At 47.5% G+C, this 10,528-nt stretch overlaps 1 protein-coding gene across 2 annotated transcripts; it reads left to right on the top strand.

Moving 5' to 3' along the window:
* Positions 1–3,927: 3,927 nt before the first annotated feature.
* RNF183 (ring finger protein 183) lies at positions 3,928–9,470 on the top strand. Of its 2 annotated transcripts, none has more exons than XM_033123743.1 (2): positions 3,928–3,987; positions 8,637–9,470. In XM_033123743.1, exon 2 carries the CDS (start codon positions 8,660–8,662, stop codon positions 9,233–9,235), a length of 576 nt encoding a protein of 191 aa, XP_032979634.1. In that variant the 5' UTR covers positions 3,928–3,987; positions 8,637–8,659; the 3' UTR covers positions 9,236–9,470. The 2 variants fall into 2 exon arrangements, with proteins under 2 accessions (XP_032979634.1, XP_032979632.1); XM_033123741.1 differs by lacking the exon at positions 3,928–3,987 and adding an exon at positions 7,570–7,726.
* Positions 9,471–10,528: the final 1,058 nt, after the last annotated feature.

Here is a 10,528-nt window from a genome sequence, read left to right as displayed (position 1 = left end):
TGTGCAAAAACTTTTGTTTGATGTAATCCCATTTGTTTCTTTTCTTTTTGTTTCCCTTGCCTGAGAAGATATATCAAAAAAAAAAAAAATCACTAAGAGCAATGTCAGAGAGTTTACTGCCTATGTTTTCTTCTAGGAGTTTTATGGTTTTGGTCTTACATTAAAGTCTTTAATTTTTGAGTTTATTTTTGGTGTAAGAAGGTGGTCTAGGTTTTTTTTGTTTTTGTTTTTTTGCATGTATCTGTCCAGCTTTCTCAGCACCGTTTATTGAATAAACTGTCTTTATCCCACTGTGTATTCGTGCCTCCTATATCATAGATTAAATTACCATATAGGCATGGGTTTATTTCTGGGCTCTCTATTCTGTTCCATTGATCTATGTGTGTGTTTTATGCCAGAGACATGCTGTTTTGATTACTATGAGTGCTCCTCACATTTTAATGTGTTTCCCGATCTCCTAGGGATCTTGTAATAATACAAATTCTGACTTAGTAGGTCTGGAGTGGGCCTGTGGTTCTGCATCCCTAATACTGTCCAGGTGACACCGGTGGTGCTGGAACGGTCCTGCACTCTGGAAAGGCCTAAAACAAGGTTCTGAGTAATGAGTGTGGTGCCCCACAGGGAGAGGTGCCCCTTACCCTTGGTGGGGGCACTTGCTAAAACATTGATCATCACCCGACCAAAACCTGACTCCTCGTGGCCTTTTCTCCATCCTCCACTGCCATCTGTGCCTCTTCTGCCCCAGATGGGTTCAACCACCCAGCCCCCCGCTCCAGACCTTGGCTGGGCTCCACCAAGTCTCAAGACTCTTCACTCACCTGGTTCCTAGGTACTGCTTACATGAGGTGCTTTTTCGGCTGGCTGACCTCAGACCCCAAGCATGAACTAACTTAGTTCAACTCTCAGATTCCTTAGATGACTCACTATCTCTCCTGGGCATCTCCCCCAGAAAAGTTTTCCATGGTTTGAAAGGTACTCCCTAGCCTCTCTCACCCAGAGATGTGATGATAATGCATTTGCTCACTAAACAATTAGTGACCTGGAAAGTGCCATGGTTTATTTTATTTTTATATCAATGCTTGCAATACCCTGAGAGACTTCTTATACACCCTGCTTTTCTTTTCAAGTTCTAGATTCCCTGGTTGCAGAAACTCAGATTTACGTACTTTCCAAATGAATTTTCCTACTATAAAAGTAATACATATTTGTTAATGGAAATTTAGAAAATATAGATAAGAAGAAAATGGCAACACCAGTAAGCCCACCATCCAGAGATAACCGTTGTAATATTTGTCTCATGGCTTTTCAGCCTTTATATGTAAATCTTGTTTTACAACATCTGCCTCATACTACATATACCATTTTGTAGACTGCATTCACCCATTTACAGTACATTGTGACATTTTCACAAGTCAATCAAAATTCTCCTATACATCATTTTAAATGATTATGTAGTTTGCCACTAAATTGATGTGCTACAGTTGGGCTTTCACATTTTTTTTTTAATCATTTGTGGCTAAAATAAAACTGTGATGAATGTCCTTACTTAGCAAAAGATGTAAGCATGTTCCGATTCTGACACCAATTCCCAGGTGTGTGTAATTTTCAACACCATTAAGTAATTCTCCAACACTAGCTGGGTGTCCTACAATTTAACTCAATTCTGACACTACTTACCTGGAGAGAGCATCAGACCCAGAGGTGATGGGTTCAGTACCACAAGACTGCCTCTTCCCCACGCACGGTTCAGACACCAAGTGCAAATCCAGAGTGTCACCTGTGCTTCCGACCCACTGGCTTAGATCAGAGGTCCTCACCACACCCTCTTTGGGCTTCATTTGCTAGAGTAGCTCACAGAACTCAGAGAATCATGTACTGATGTTTACCAGCTTATTATAAAGGACACAGACGAATAGCCAGATGGAAGAGACGCAAGGGGTGGGTGTGTGGGAAGGGGTGCGGAGCCTCCGTGCCCTCTCCATGCTGGGCACTCTCCCGGCACTGCCATGTGTTCATCAATCCGGAAGCCCATCCTTTGGAGTTTTTATGGATGGAGGCCTCATTATATAGGCACGCTAACTGTTTTGTTTTGTTTGGGGGAGGCAGCAAAAGTTATACTCAGACTGATTTCTGTCTTTGCCAGCAATGTATTTAGCACAGATTCACTGTGGGAATTATAATTTCATAAGCCAATAGCACACAGGATCTCTCTTAAGCTGAATAAAGAAATAACATACTCCCAACAAATGACAGCTTAATCACACTATTGTTCCAAGCCAGGGGAGGTGAAGGAATAAAGTCCAAATTTAATAGGAAGTATTCCTTTATATACAAGTAGGAGAGTCAGTGACCAACCAAAGAGCTGATTTCCAGCTGCCAGAGCAAAAGTTCCCTGTTGCTAGAGCACGTTGCTAGGAAACAGAGATGCCAGTGTTGGTGGTGGGCAGGGTGATCTCCTTCCTGGACGCTGCTCCATGTATCACCATTGTCTTTATCAGCAGTCTTTCACCAATGCCTTGCTAAGATGGGAGTGAATGCCCCAAGGGTCTTCGGAGAGTTTTTAAGGTTAGAGCAGAGTCCCCTCACCCAAACCCAAACTCTCAAACAGTCCTCACAAACTCTCAGTATTTCTCATCTACATGTTTCCTTGCTACCGTTGCTTCTCCCACATATCGATAAGCCCCCCGACTGCTAATCAACAGCAGATGTAGAATGATGACATCTTGGCATGACTTATTTCATTCTTGTAACAAAAGCAATTTTTTTCTTTGTCACAAACGAGCGTATTAAAACAACTTCAGTGATAAGCTGCTAGATGTAAAATCATATTAAATCTATCTGTACACAACACTAGGTACACAACACTAGGTACACAACACTAGGTACACAACACTAGGTACACAACACTAGCAAGTCCAGACTGGATTCTGAGCGAGACCTTGACTCTGACCTGGAAGTCTGACTTAAGAACCCCGGCTCTGTTAGAGCTCCATGCTCCAAACTCCGAAGGCTGCCGGTTCAATTCCCACATGGGCCAGTGGGCTCTCAACCACAAGGTTGCCAGTTCAACTCCTCGAGTCCCGCAAGGGATGGTGGGCTCCGCTCCCTGCAACTAAGATTGAACACAGCACCTTGAGCTGAGCTGCCTCCAGGATGGCTCAGTTGGTTGGAGCGCATCCTCTCAACCACAAGGTTGCCGGTTGGACTCCCGCAAGGGATGGTGGGCTGTGCCCCCTGCAACTAGCAACGGCAACTGGACCTGGAGCTGAGCTGCGCCCTCCACAACTAAGACTGAAAGGACAACAACTTGAGACTGAATGGCACCCTCCACAACTAAGATTGAAAGGACAACAACTTGACTTGGAAAAAAGGCCTGGAAGTACACACTGTTCCCCAATACAGTCCTGTTCCCCTTCCCCAATAAAATCTTAGGGAAAAAAAAAAAAAAAGAATCCCGGCTCTTCATGCTATGCTTAAATTCCTCTCCCTGACTGCTTCTCTGCAGGATTTGTTTTTTTCACAATATTTTGCAAGAGCTCTTTGCATTTTGGTGGTAGGGCTCAGAGTAGGGAAGTGTCTACCTGGGCTGAATAGCAGAAATGGTGTCAAGAGATACCCTACTTTCCTGTGAAGGCAGTCAGCGCGTAGAGGGCAAGTGCAATCCCAGATGGCGGGCGACCAAACCCACACTGAACAGAGGCCCGCAAGATGAATGGGCTTCAACTCCCTTTTGAGAAAAAGCAAGAGCGACACATAGGAGGAAGATGAAACCAAAACTTCCAGAATGTCCCCTGTAAGCACTGACAGTCCAAAGTCATCAGAAGGAAGTGGGGAACCTGAGATAGAGCTGGCCGGGAGTGGCCTGAAAACTCATGCAAATGAGACCCGCCCACAACTGACTGGAAACCAGTCCAGAAGTCAGAGCACATGCTGCAGAGCTGCACTCCTGAAAGGAGAAGCAGGAGGAGGGAGGCTGTGACAGAGAAGGTAAGCAGCCAGGGAGGGTCATGGAGGGCTGGGTCACAGTGTCCCGAGCAGCAGCACAGCCCAGGGGAACACTGGCCTGGGAGACAAGGCTCCTGGGATCATTCAAACTCGTGAGGCCTTGGACAAGTCATTTCACCATTCCGAGCCTTGGCTGCCCCATCTATAATACAGGTATAAAAATATTGTGCTGACTAGGTGTTATTTCAGTGCCTGCTGTGCCTCGCTGGGCACATTCTGACATTATGCCTTCCTCACAGCAACCCTGTAAAGTGGGATTATTAGCCTATTTGACACAGGAAAATGAAGCTCAGAGAGGTTAAGCCATTAGTTGAAGACCTCACAGCAAACACATCTGGTTCCAAAGCCTGCATACTTTCTCCTCCCCGCCTCCCTCTTTCACAGGGTGGTTTTGAAGAATCAAATGGCCTTATGCAAGTGGGAACAAAGCTGTAAAAGGCATTTACCGTCTATGTCTGAGTCACCACACTTAGACCCTTAGCAAGAACTGGGGCTCTCTGTAAACGGTGCAGTGCTGTAAAATGCTCTCTCTCGAGGTGGAAAATGTTGGGGTGATGCTACAGACAATATCTGGCAAACTGAGTTGGTCATAGACAGAGGCGATGCCTTTGGGGTTCTGTTTAGGACTTGCTGTAGCTGAGGTGTCTTCGCTTGGGGGTGAGTAGTGGGTGGCTGCTCCTGCAGAGTCTCCTGCAGAGGCTGGATTCTGACCGGCTGATCCTGAAACAACAGTGGATGCCTGAGTGTACCACAGCAGATAAGGGCTAAGATGTTGATGCAACCTTGATCTTCCCTCCAGAAAATATAGGTCGGCTTTGAGGGGAAGAGGAGGTCCTTAAGAGGAGCAATACAAGCTTACTGTAGTCAAGTTAGAATTTTCAGATAAGATCATTAAAAAAAAAAATCACAAACACCTATAATCTTATCCCCAAAGGTAACCATTGTTGACATTTTGATGTTTGTTATTCCAGACATTTTTTCCATTGGGTACATATATGGGAAAATTGGATTATATTCTAACATGGTTTTATTAATAGTTCTTTTCATTTAATGACATATCGTGAACATATTTCCATATGAATAGATGTTTTATCACATCATTTTAAAGGTTGCAGAATGTCTCTGCATATGGATGGAGCAGAATTTATTTAATCAATGTCCGTCTATTAGATAATTAGGTAGTTTTCAATTCTTCACCATCAGAGCCGTGCTCTATGGTATCTCTGCAATGGAATCTTTGCACAGCCCCCTAGTATTTCCATGGGATAGATTCCCAGTGGGGGAACTGCTGAATCAAGGCAACGTACATGTTAAGGCTTTTGATGCAGCACTACAGGTCTGCTTCTGGAATTCCGGGAAGGAGGAGGAGGGGGAGGGGCTCCTCAAAACTCAGTGCAGAAAACGTTTTATAGCCTCTAAGTTGGCCTTCACCCTTCCTCTCTCTCAAATCCTTTGGCAGCGATAATGCCAACCACCTCATATATGGTCGTTCCTGGGTGCCAGGCTCTATCTGAGACCTTTACCCTCTGATGTACTATATATTTCTAGCTTCCTTTTCAGAAGAAGAAAATGAGGTGCAGAAAGGTTAAGCAATTCAACTGGAATCATGGGCCTAGTAAGCAGTGGATTTGGGTCACGAGCCTTGACAACGAGGTTCCAGAATCTGTGCTGTCCAGTTTCTGGGGAAGTGCTTTTGATTCTCTCTCAAAGATATCATTTACCTCATGCCTTTGATCTTCCTGCCATCAGCTGACCTACTCAAGCACCCACATACCAGCTTGGAGCACTGCTGGAGACCCACGGCTGGGCTTCTCTTTCCACTCTGTCCCTTCAGTCTGTCCTCTGCTCTGCCATGGAATGAAATGGAAACAGGATCAGGTCGCCCTCCCCCCACCACACCTCCCCACCCATCCAGAATAAATCCAGATGCATTTCCCAGCTTGCAGGGCTGGCCTCCTCCCTCTCTGGCTTCATCCTGAGCCTCTTTCCCACCCCAGCTCCACTGGTTACACCTCAGTTACCCTGGCCTCATTTCAATCCCTCAATTTGGCAGAACTTTTCTCACCTTATGGCTTCGGTACATGTTGTTCCCTTGACTTAGAATATTCTTCCTCTGCTCTGCACTGCCAGACTCTTATCCTTCAGTCTCAGCGTTCATGTCACTTCTTTGGAAAAATCTTCCCTGGTACTCTCATCTGAGGCAGCCATCCCCTCGCCCACCAAAGCCCATTTTCCTTGTTGTCCTTTATAGCAGTCATTAAACTTATACATTTATTTAGTGCCCGTTAGTCATGAAACGTCTCTTTCCCTCACTAGACTTTAAAGACCATGAGGTGAAAGACCATGTCCATTTTGTTCACCATTATTGACCCAACGTCTCACACAGCACCTGGCATATAGTGAGCACTCAGTAATTCGGTAACTTTGTAGAACGGATGAATCGTTCACAGAATAAGGTGTTCATTGGTAAGGATCCTTGGTAAACTATCCCAGCTTTGGTCAGAGCTGTTCCATCCTCCTTCTGCAGGTCTTCAGTTCCTCTCCCCTATGTGGAGCGGTAACAGGTCTAGAAGAAAACCAGGAAGCCATACGTGAGAGAGTACAAGCAGGTTTTGCTTCAGGTATCAACTCAGTCAAGGTAGATAACGTCATAGCAGCGGCACAAGGGAGACTCACTGCCCCCAAGTGCCCCCTGCACAGTTCCTGGATTCCTACCACAAGAGACCTGTGGCCATGAGGAATCTCCTGAGAAAATACAAACACATCTAGTTAATAAGACACATCCAGCAGGTAACTGCATGGTTGCGTGTTCTGCCTTTATGATGGCACCGGTGGTGAACTACTGGCAGTCCTAGTGTCACTAGCTGGGTGACCTTGGGTGAGAGTCACTTTTTGCCTTCCATCTGCAAAGTGTGTTTTTAGGACAGAGAAGTGGTTTTTAAATTTTTTTTTTTCTCTCAGCAGTTCAACTCTTCAATTTATTTAAATAGTATGAGAAAAGCTAAGTGCTTCTGGTTGAAATGGGGAATTAGGGCCGGAGCCCTCCTCCTTCCTGACTCCCCTTTTAGGTCCCCAAGGGTGGTGGGGTGGCTAACCCTTGGACTCTAAGATCTCAGCGCTCAGTGCCTGCCGGAATGGCTGGCTGTGTTCTGGCTGCAGCTCCTTGGGCACATGAAATGATCAGACTGGAGAGGACTTGTTGAATCTGATAGCTGAGATTTTAGGCAGTGCAGTAGTGAATTTGAAGAGCAGGGCAGGCAGCCCTTTTGTGCAAAAAGGAGGTTTCAGCCATTTTAGAAAAGGAGGAGGGCCCAGGAGAGAGGAAGCCCAGAAGGCTCACTAACCCTCTCCACAATCTAGAAAAAGGCAATTGCCACCTCTATCTTTGCAGCCAGTGATCCCAGGTCTTGAAGGGACCGCCCACATGCTTAGCTTCCTTGATTGTTTGCCAAACCCTGGGGGAACTCTGCTCCCCGACCTCCCCACCCCACCACCACCTGGGCAGCTCTCTGGCCTTTATTGCAGGCAGGTGTGCTCTAGAGGCTGCAGCCTGGGCCACCTGGCAGCTCCAGGTGCTGCTTGCGTTGCCATGGAGATGGGCCCCAGGGTTGGTGGTGAGAAGACAGTCTCCCAAAGCTTTGTGGATTCAGGAGAGGGAAAGACTGGAGCCTCAGGCCTTTCTGGGTAGTCTGCTGACCACTTTCCCACCCAGGAAGCCCAGGTGGGTGCCCTGAGGGTTCCCCTCCCCAACAAAGGGAAGTAGGAGGAGAGGTGTGGGGGAGGCCAAGTAGTGGGAGGAGGCTCTAGAAGGGCTGATCTGGGGACCTGGGCAGGGGAACCTCTCCAAGCTTCCCGGTCAAGGGGCCCCCTTCAGGCCAATTCAGTGCCCTGCATGAAGACTGGGCAAGTGGGCTCTGGAGGGTTGGCCCTGTAGCCCAAAGGGAGAAGAGAAAGAGGGCCTGGCATTTGTTCCCAGAGAGGGGACAGACCATCTCTGCACTAGTCAGGGATTTGCACAGTAGGGAAGGAAATCACTGCCCTCTAGCACAAACCACTGACTATGGCTCCCTTCCCTCTCCCTGGAGTCAGAAGCCAAGGGCAATTGCATGGAGAATAAGGAGCACCTTTGTCCTTTCCAAGGCTGGGATACAGTCTCCTCCAGTGGCAGCTCATTAATAGTGGGGTGGCTCTGGCCTTCGCCCCAAGAGAGGGGATACTGCAGGAGCACTGGAAAACTATGGCTTAGGACTGAGTGATCTGGAACAAATCACTTCATTTTCTTTTTTTCTTTTTTTAAATTTTTTGTTGGGGAATGTTGGGGAACAGTGTGTTTCTCCAGTGTCCATCAGCTCCAAGTCGTTGTTCTTCAATCTAGATGTGGAGGGCGCAGCTCAGCTCCAAGTCCAGTTGCCATTTTTAATCTTTAGTTGCAGGGGGCGCAGCCCGCCATCCCGTGGAGGGAATCGAACCGGCAACCTTGTTGTCGAGAGCTTGCGCTCTAATCAACTGAGCCATCTGGCCGCCCTCACTTCATCTTTTCGAACCTAAGTTTTTTTCATCTGCGAAATGTGGGTGATACCTTTTAACGGAGCTTCATGAATGTTCCTTTGCTTCTTTCCCCTCTCTGCCAGGCCTCCTGGCCTCTGGTCTGAGGATGGCCGAGAAGCTGCAGGACTGGGAGCCTGAATGCCCTGTCTGCTGGAACCCCTTCAACAACACGTTCCACACCCCCAAAGTGTTGGACTGCTGCCACTCCTTCTGCGTGGAATGCCTGGCCCACCTCAGCCTGGTGGCCCCAGCCCGGCGCCGGCTGCTGTGCCCCCTCTGTCGCCAGCCCACTGTGCTGGCCTCCGGGCAGCCTGTCACTGACTTGCCCACAGATACGGCCATGCTCTCCCTGCTCCGCCTGGAGCCCCACCACGTCATCCTGGAAGGCCATCAGCTCTGTCTCAAGGACCAACCCAAGAGCCGCTACTTCCTGCGCCAGCCCCGAGTCTACACGCTGGACGTAGGCCCCGAGCCTGGGAGCCAGACTGACACCCGCCAGGCCACGGCCCCCGCCAGCACGCCTCTGCCCACCCCCATCTCCAGCCACTACTCTCTGAGGGACTGTTTCCGTAACCCTGAGTTCCGGATGTTTGCCTACCTGATGGCTGTCATCCTCAGCGTCACTCTGTTGCTCATCTTCTCCATCTTTTGGACCAAGCAGTTCTTTTGGGGTGTGGGGTGAGCATCTGTTCTGGACAAGGAACAAAGACTCTCAGCTGCTGCTGGGCACGGGGCATGCAGAGCCTCGTGGGGTCGTCTTCCTTTGTAGTATTGTTCATTTTTACAATCTATGGGTTAGGCCACGTGCTTGCTTCTGAGAAACAGATCCTACTAGAATGAGAAGCTCTGAAAGTGAAAGGGTTGGGAAAAGATGTGGAGACCTCTGGTGTGAACCACAGGGTCATGGAAGGTAGAGAAGTAGATCTGTGATTACAGAGCTCTGTAGCATCTGTAGCAAGTTGTGCCCAAGCACTGGACACGTCTCCAGGAAGGTGACTAGCCCAAACAGGTGACAAGCTGCATTTCTCCCTGGAGCTGCTTTTGAACTTGGTTCACCTTTTTTGAGTTGTCTTTTTGTGTTGCTAAAAACGTTGGAAAGTGAGCTTCAATTCTGTGAGTACATGTCTTCCTTCCCCTTGCAGTTTTTTCTCTGGATGTGTTGCTACCAGTCCTAGTAAAAATGGTCTGCGTTCATCCATCCCTTCACTTACTCATTTAATCATTTATTTGGCTGGTGCCAAGTCAGAACTAGGGGAAGGGAAGGGTAGGATTCTCCAGGGGTGGCAGAGAGCCCTTACCAGCATGGAGGATATGCTCAGCACAAGACAACCTCTTGTTAGTATGTAGTTTATGGAGTGTTAAGCGTTTGAAAGTTTAAAGGTGAAAAGACAGGTCAGTGGATCAGAAGAAATCTGGGATTTGGAGGAAAAGGTTTTTATTCCTCCTGGTAGGTGCAGAGGCCTTGATGAGAAGACAGTGCAGGGTGGAGCTGACTTCCCACCTCCAAGCATTGAAATTTCGGCCAAGAGAGGCAGAAACCCTGGATAGAGTAAAAACCTTAGCTCCCATCTCAAGCAGGGGATCCTGGTTCTCCTTTTACATGAGTCTGGGAACCAAAGAAAACTTTGGTCAAATTTAGATGCTTGGGTTGCTGCTTGACGAGTTGCCACCTCTTGTGCCTAAAACCCTGATTCTGCTTCTCCAGTTATAATATCGTGTTTCCCTGAAAATAAGACCGAGCCAGACCATCAGCTCTAATGCGTCTCTTGGAGCAAAAATTAATATAAGACCTGGTCTTGTATTATAGTAAATATAAGACCGGGTCTTATATTAATTTTTGCTCCAAAAGATGCATTAGAGCTGATGGTCTGGCTAGGTCTTATTTTCGGGGAAACACGGTACTGCCTGGTGGCCCAGGGCACTAAAACAATCTCAAAGTGGTTAAAACACCATCACAATTATGAATAGGTAACAT

Source organism: Rhinolophus ferrumequinum, chromosome 12 (assembly GCF_004115265.2).
Source record: "Rhinolophus ferrumequinum isolate MPI-CBG mRhiFer1 chromosome 12, mRhiFer1_v1.p, whole genome shotgun sequence".
NCBI lineage: Eukaryota > Metazoa > Chordata > Mammalia > Chiroptera > Rhinolophidae > Rhinolophus > Rhinolophus ferrumequinum.
This window is presented reverse-complemented; position numbering and strand designations above follow the sequence as displayed.

Coding starts and splice junctions, on each gene's coding strand:
- RNF183 (XM_033123743.1), top strand. CDS start 8,660: ATGGCCGAGAAGCTGCAGGACTGGGAGCCTGAATGCCCTGTCTGCTGG.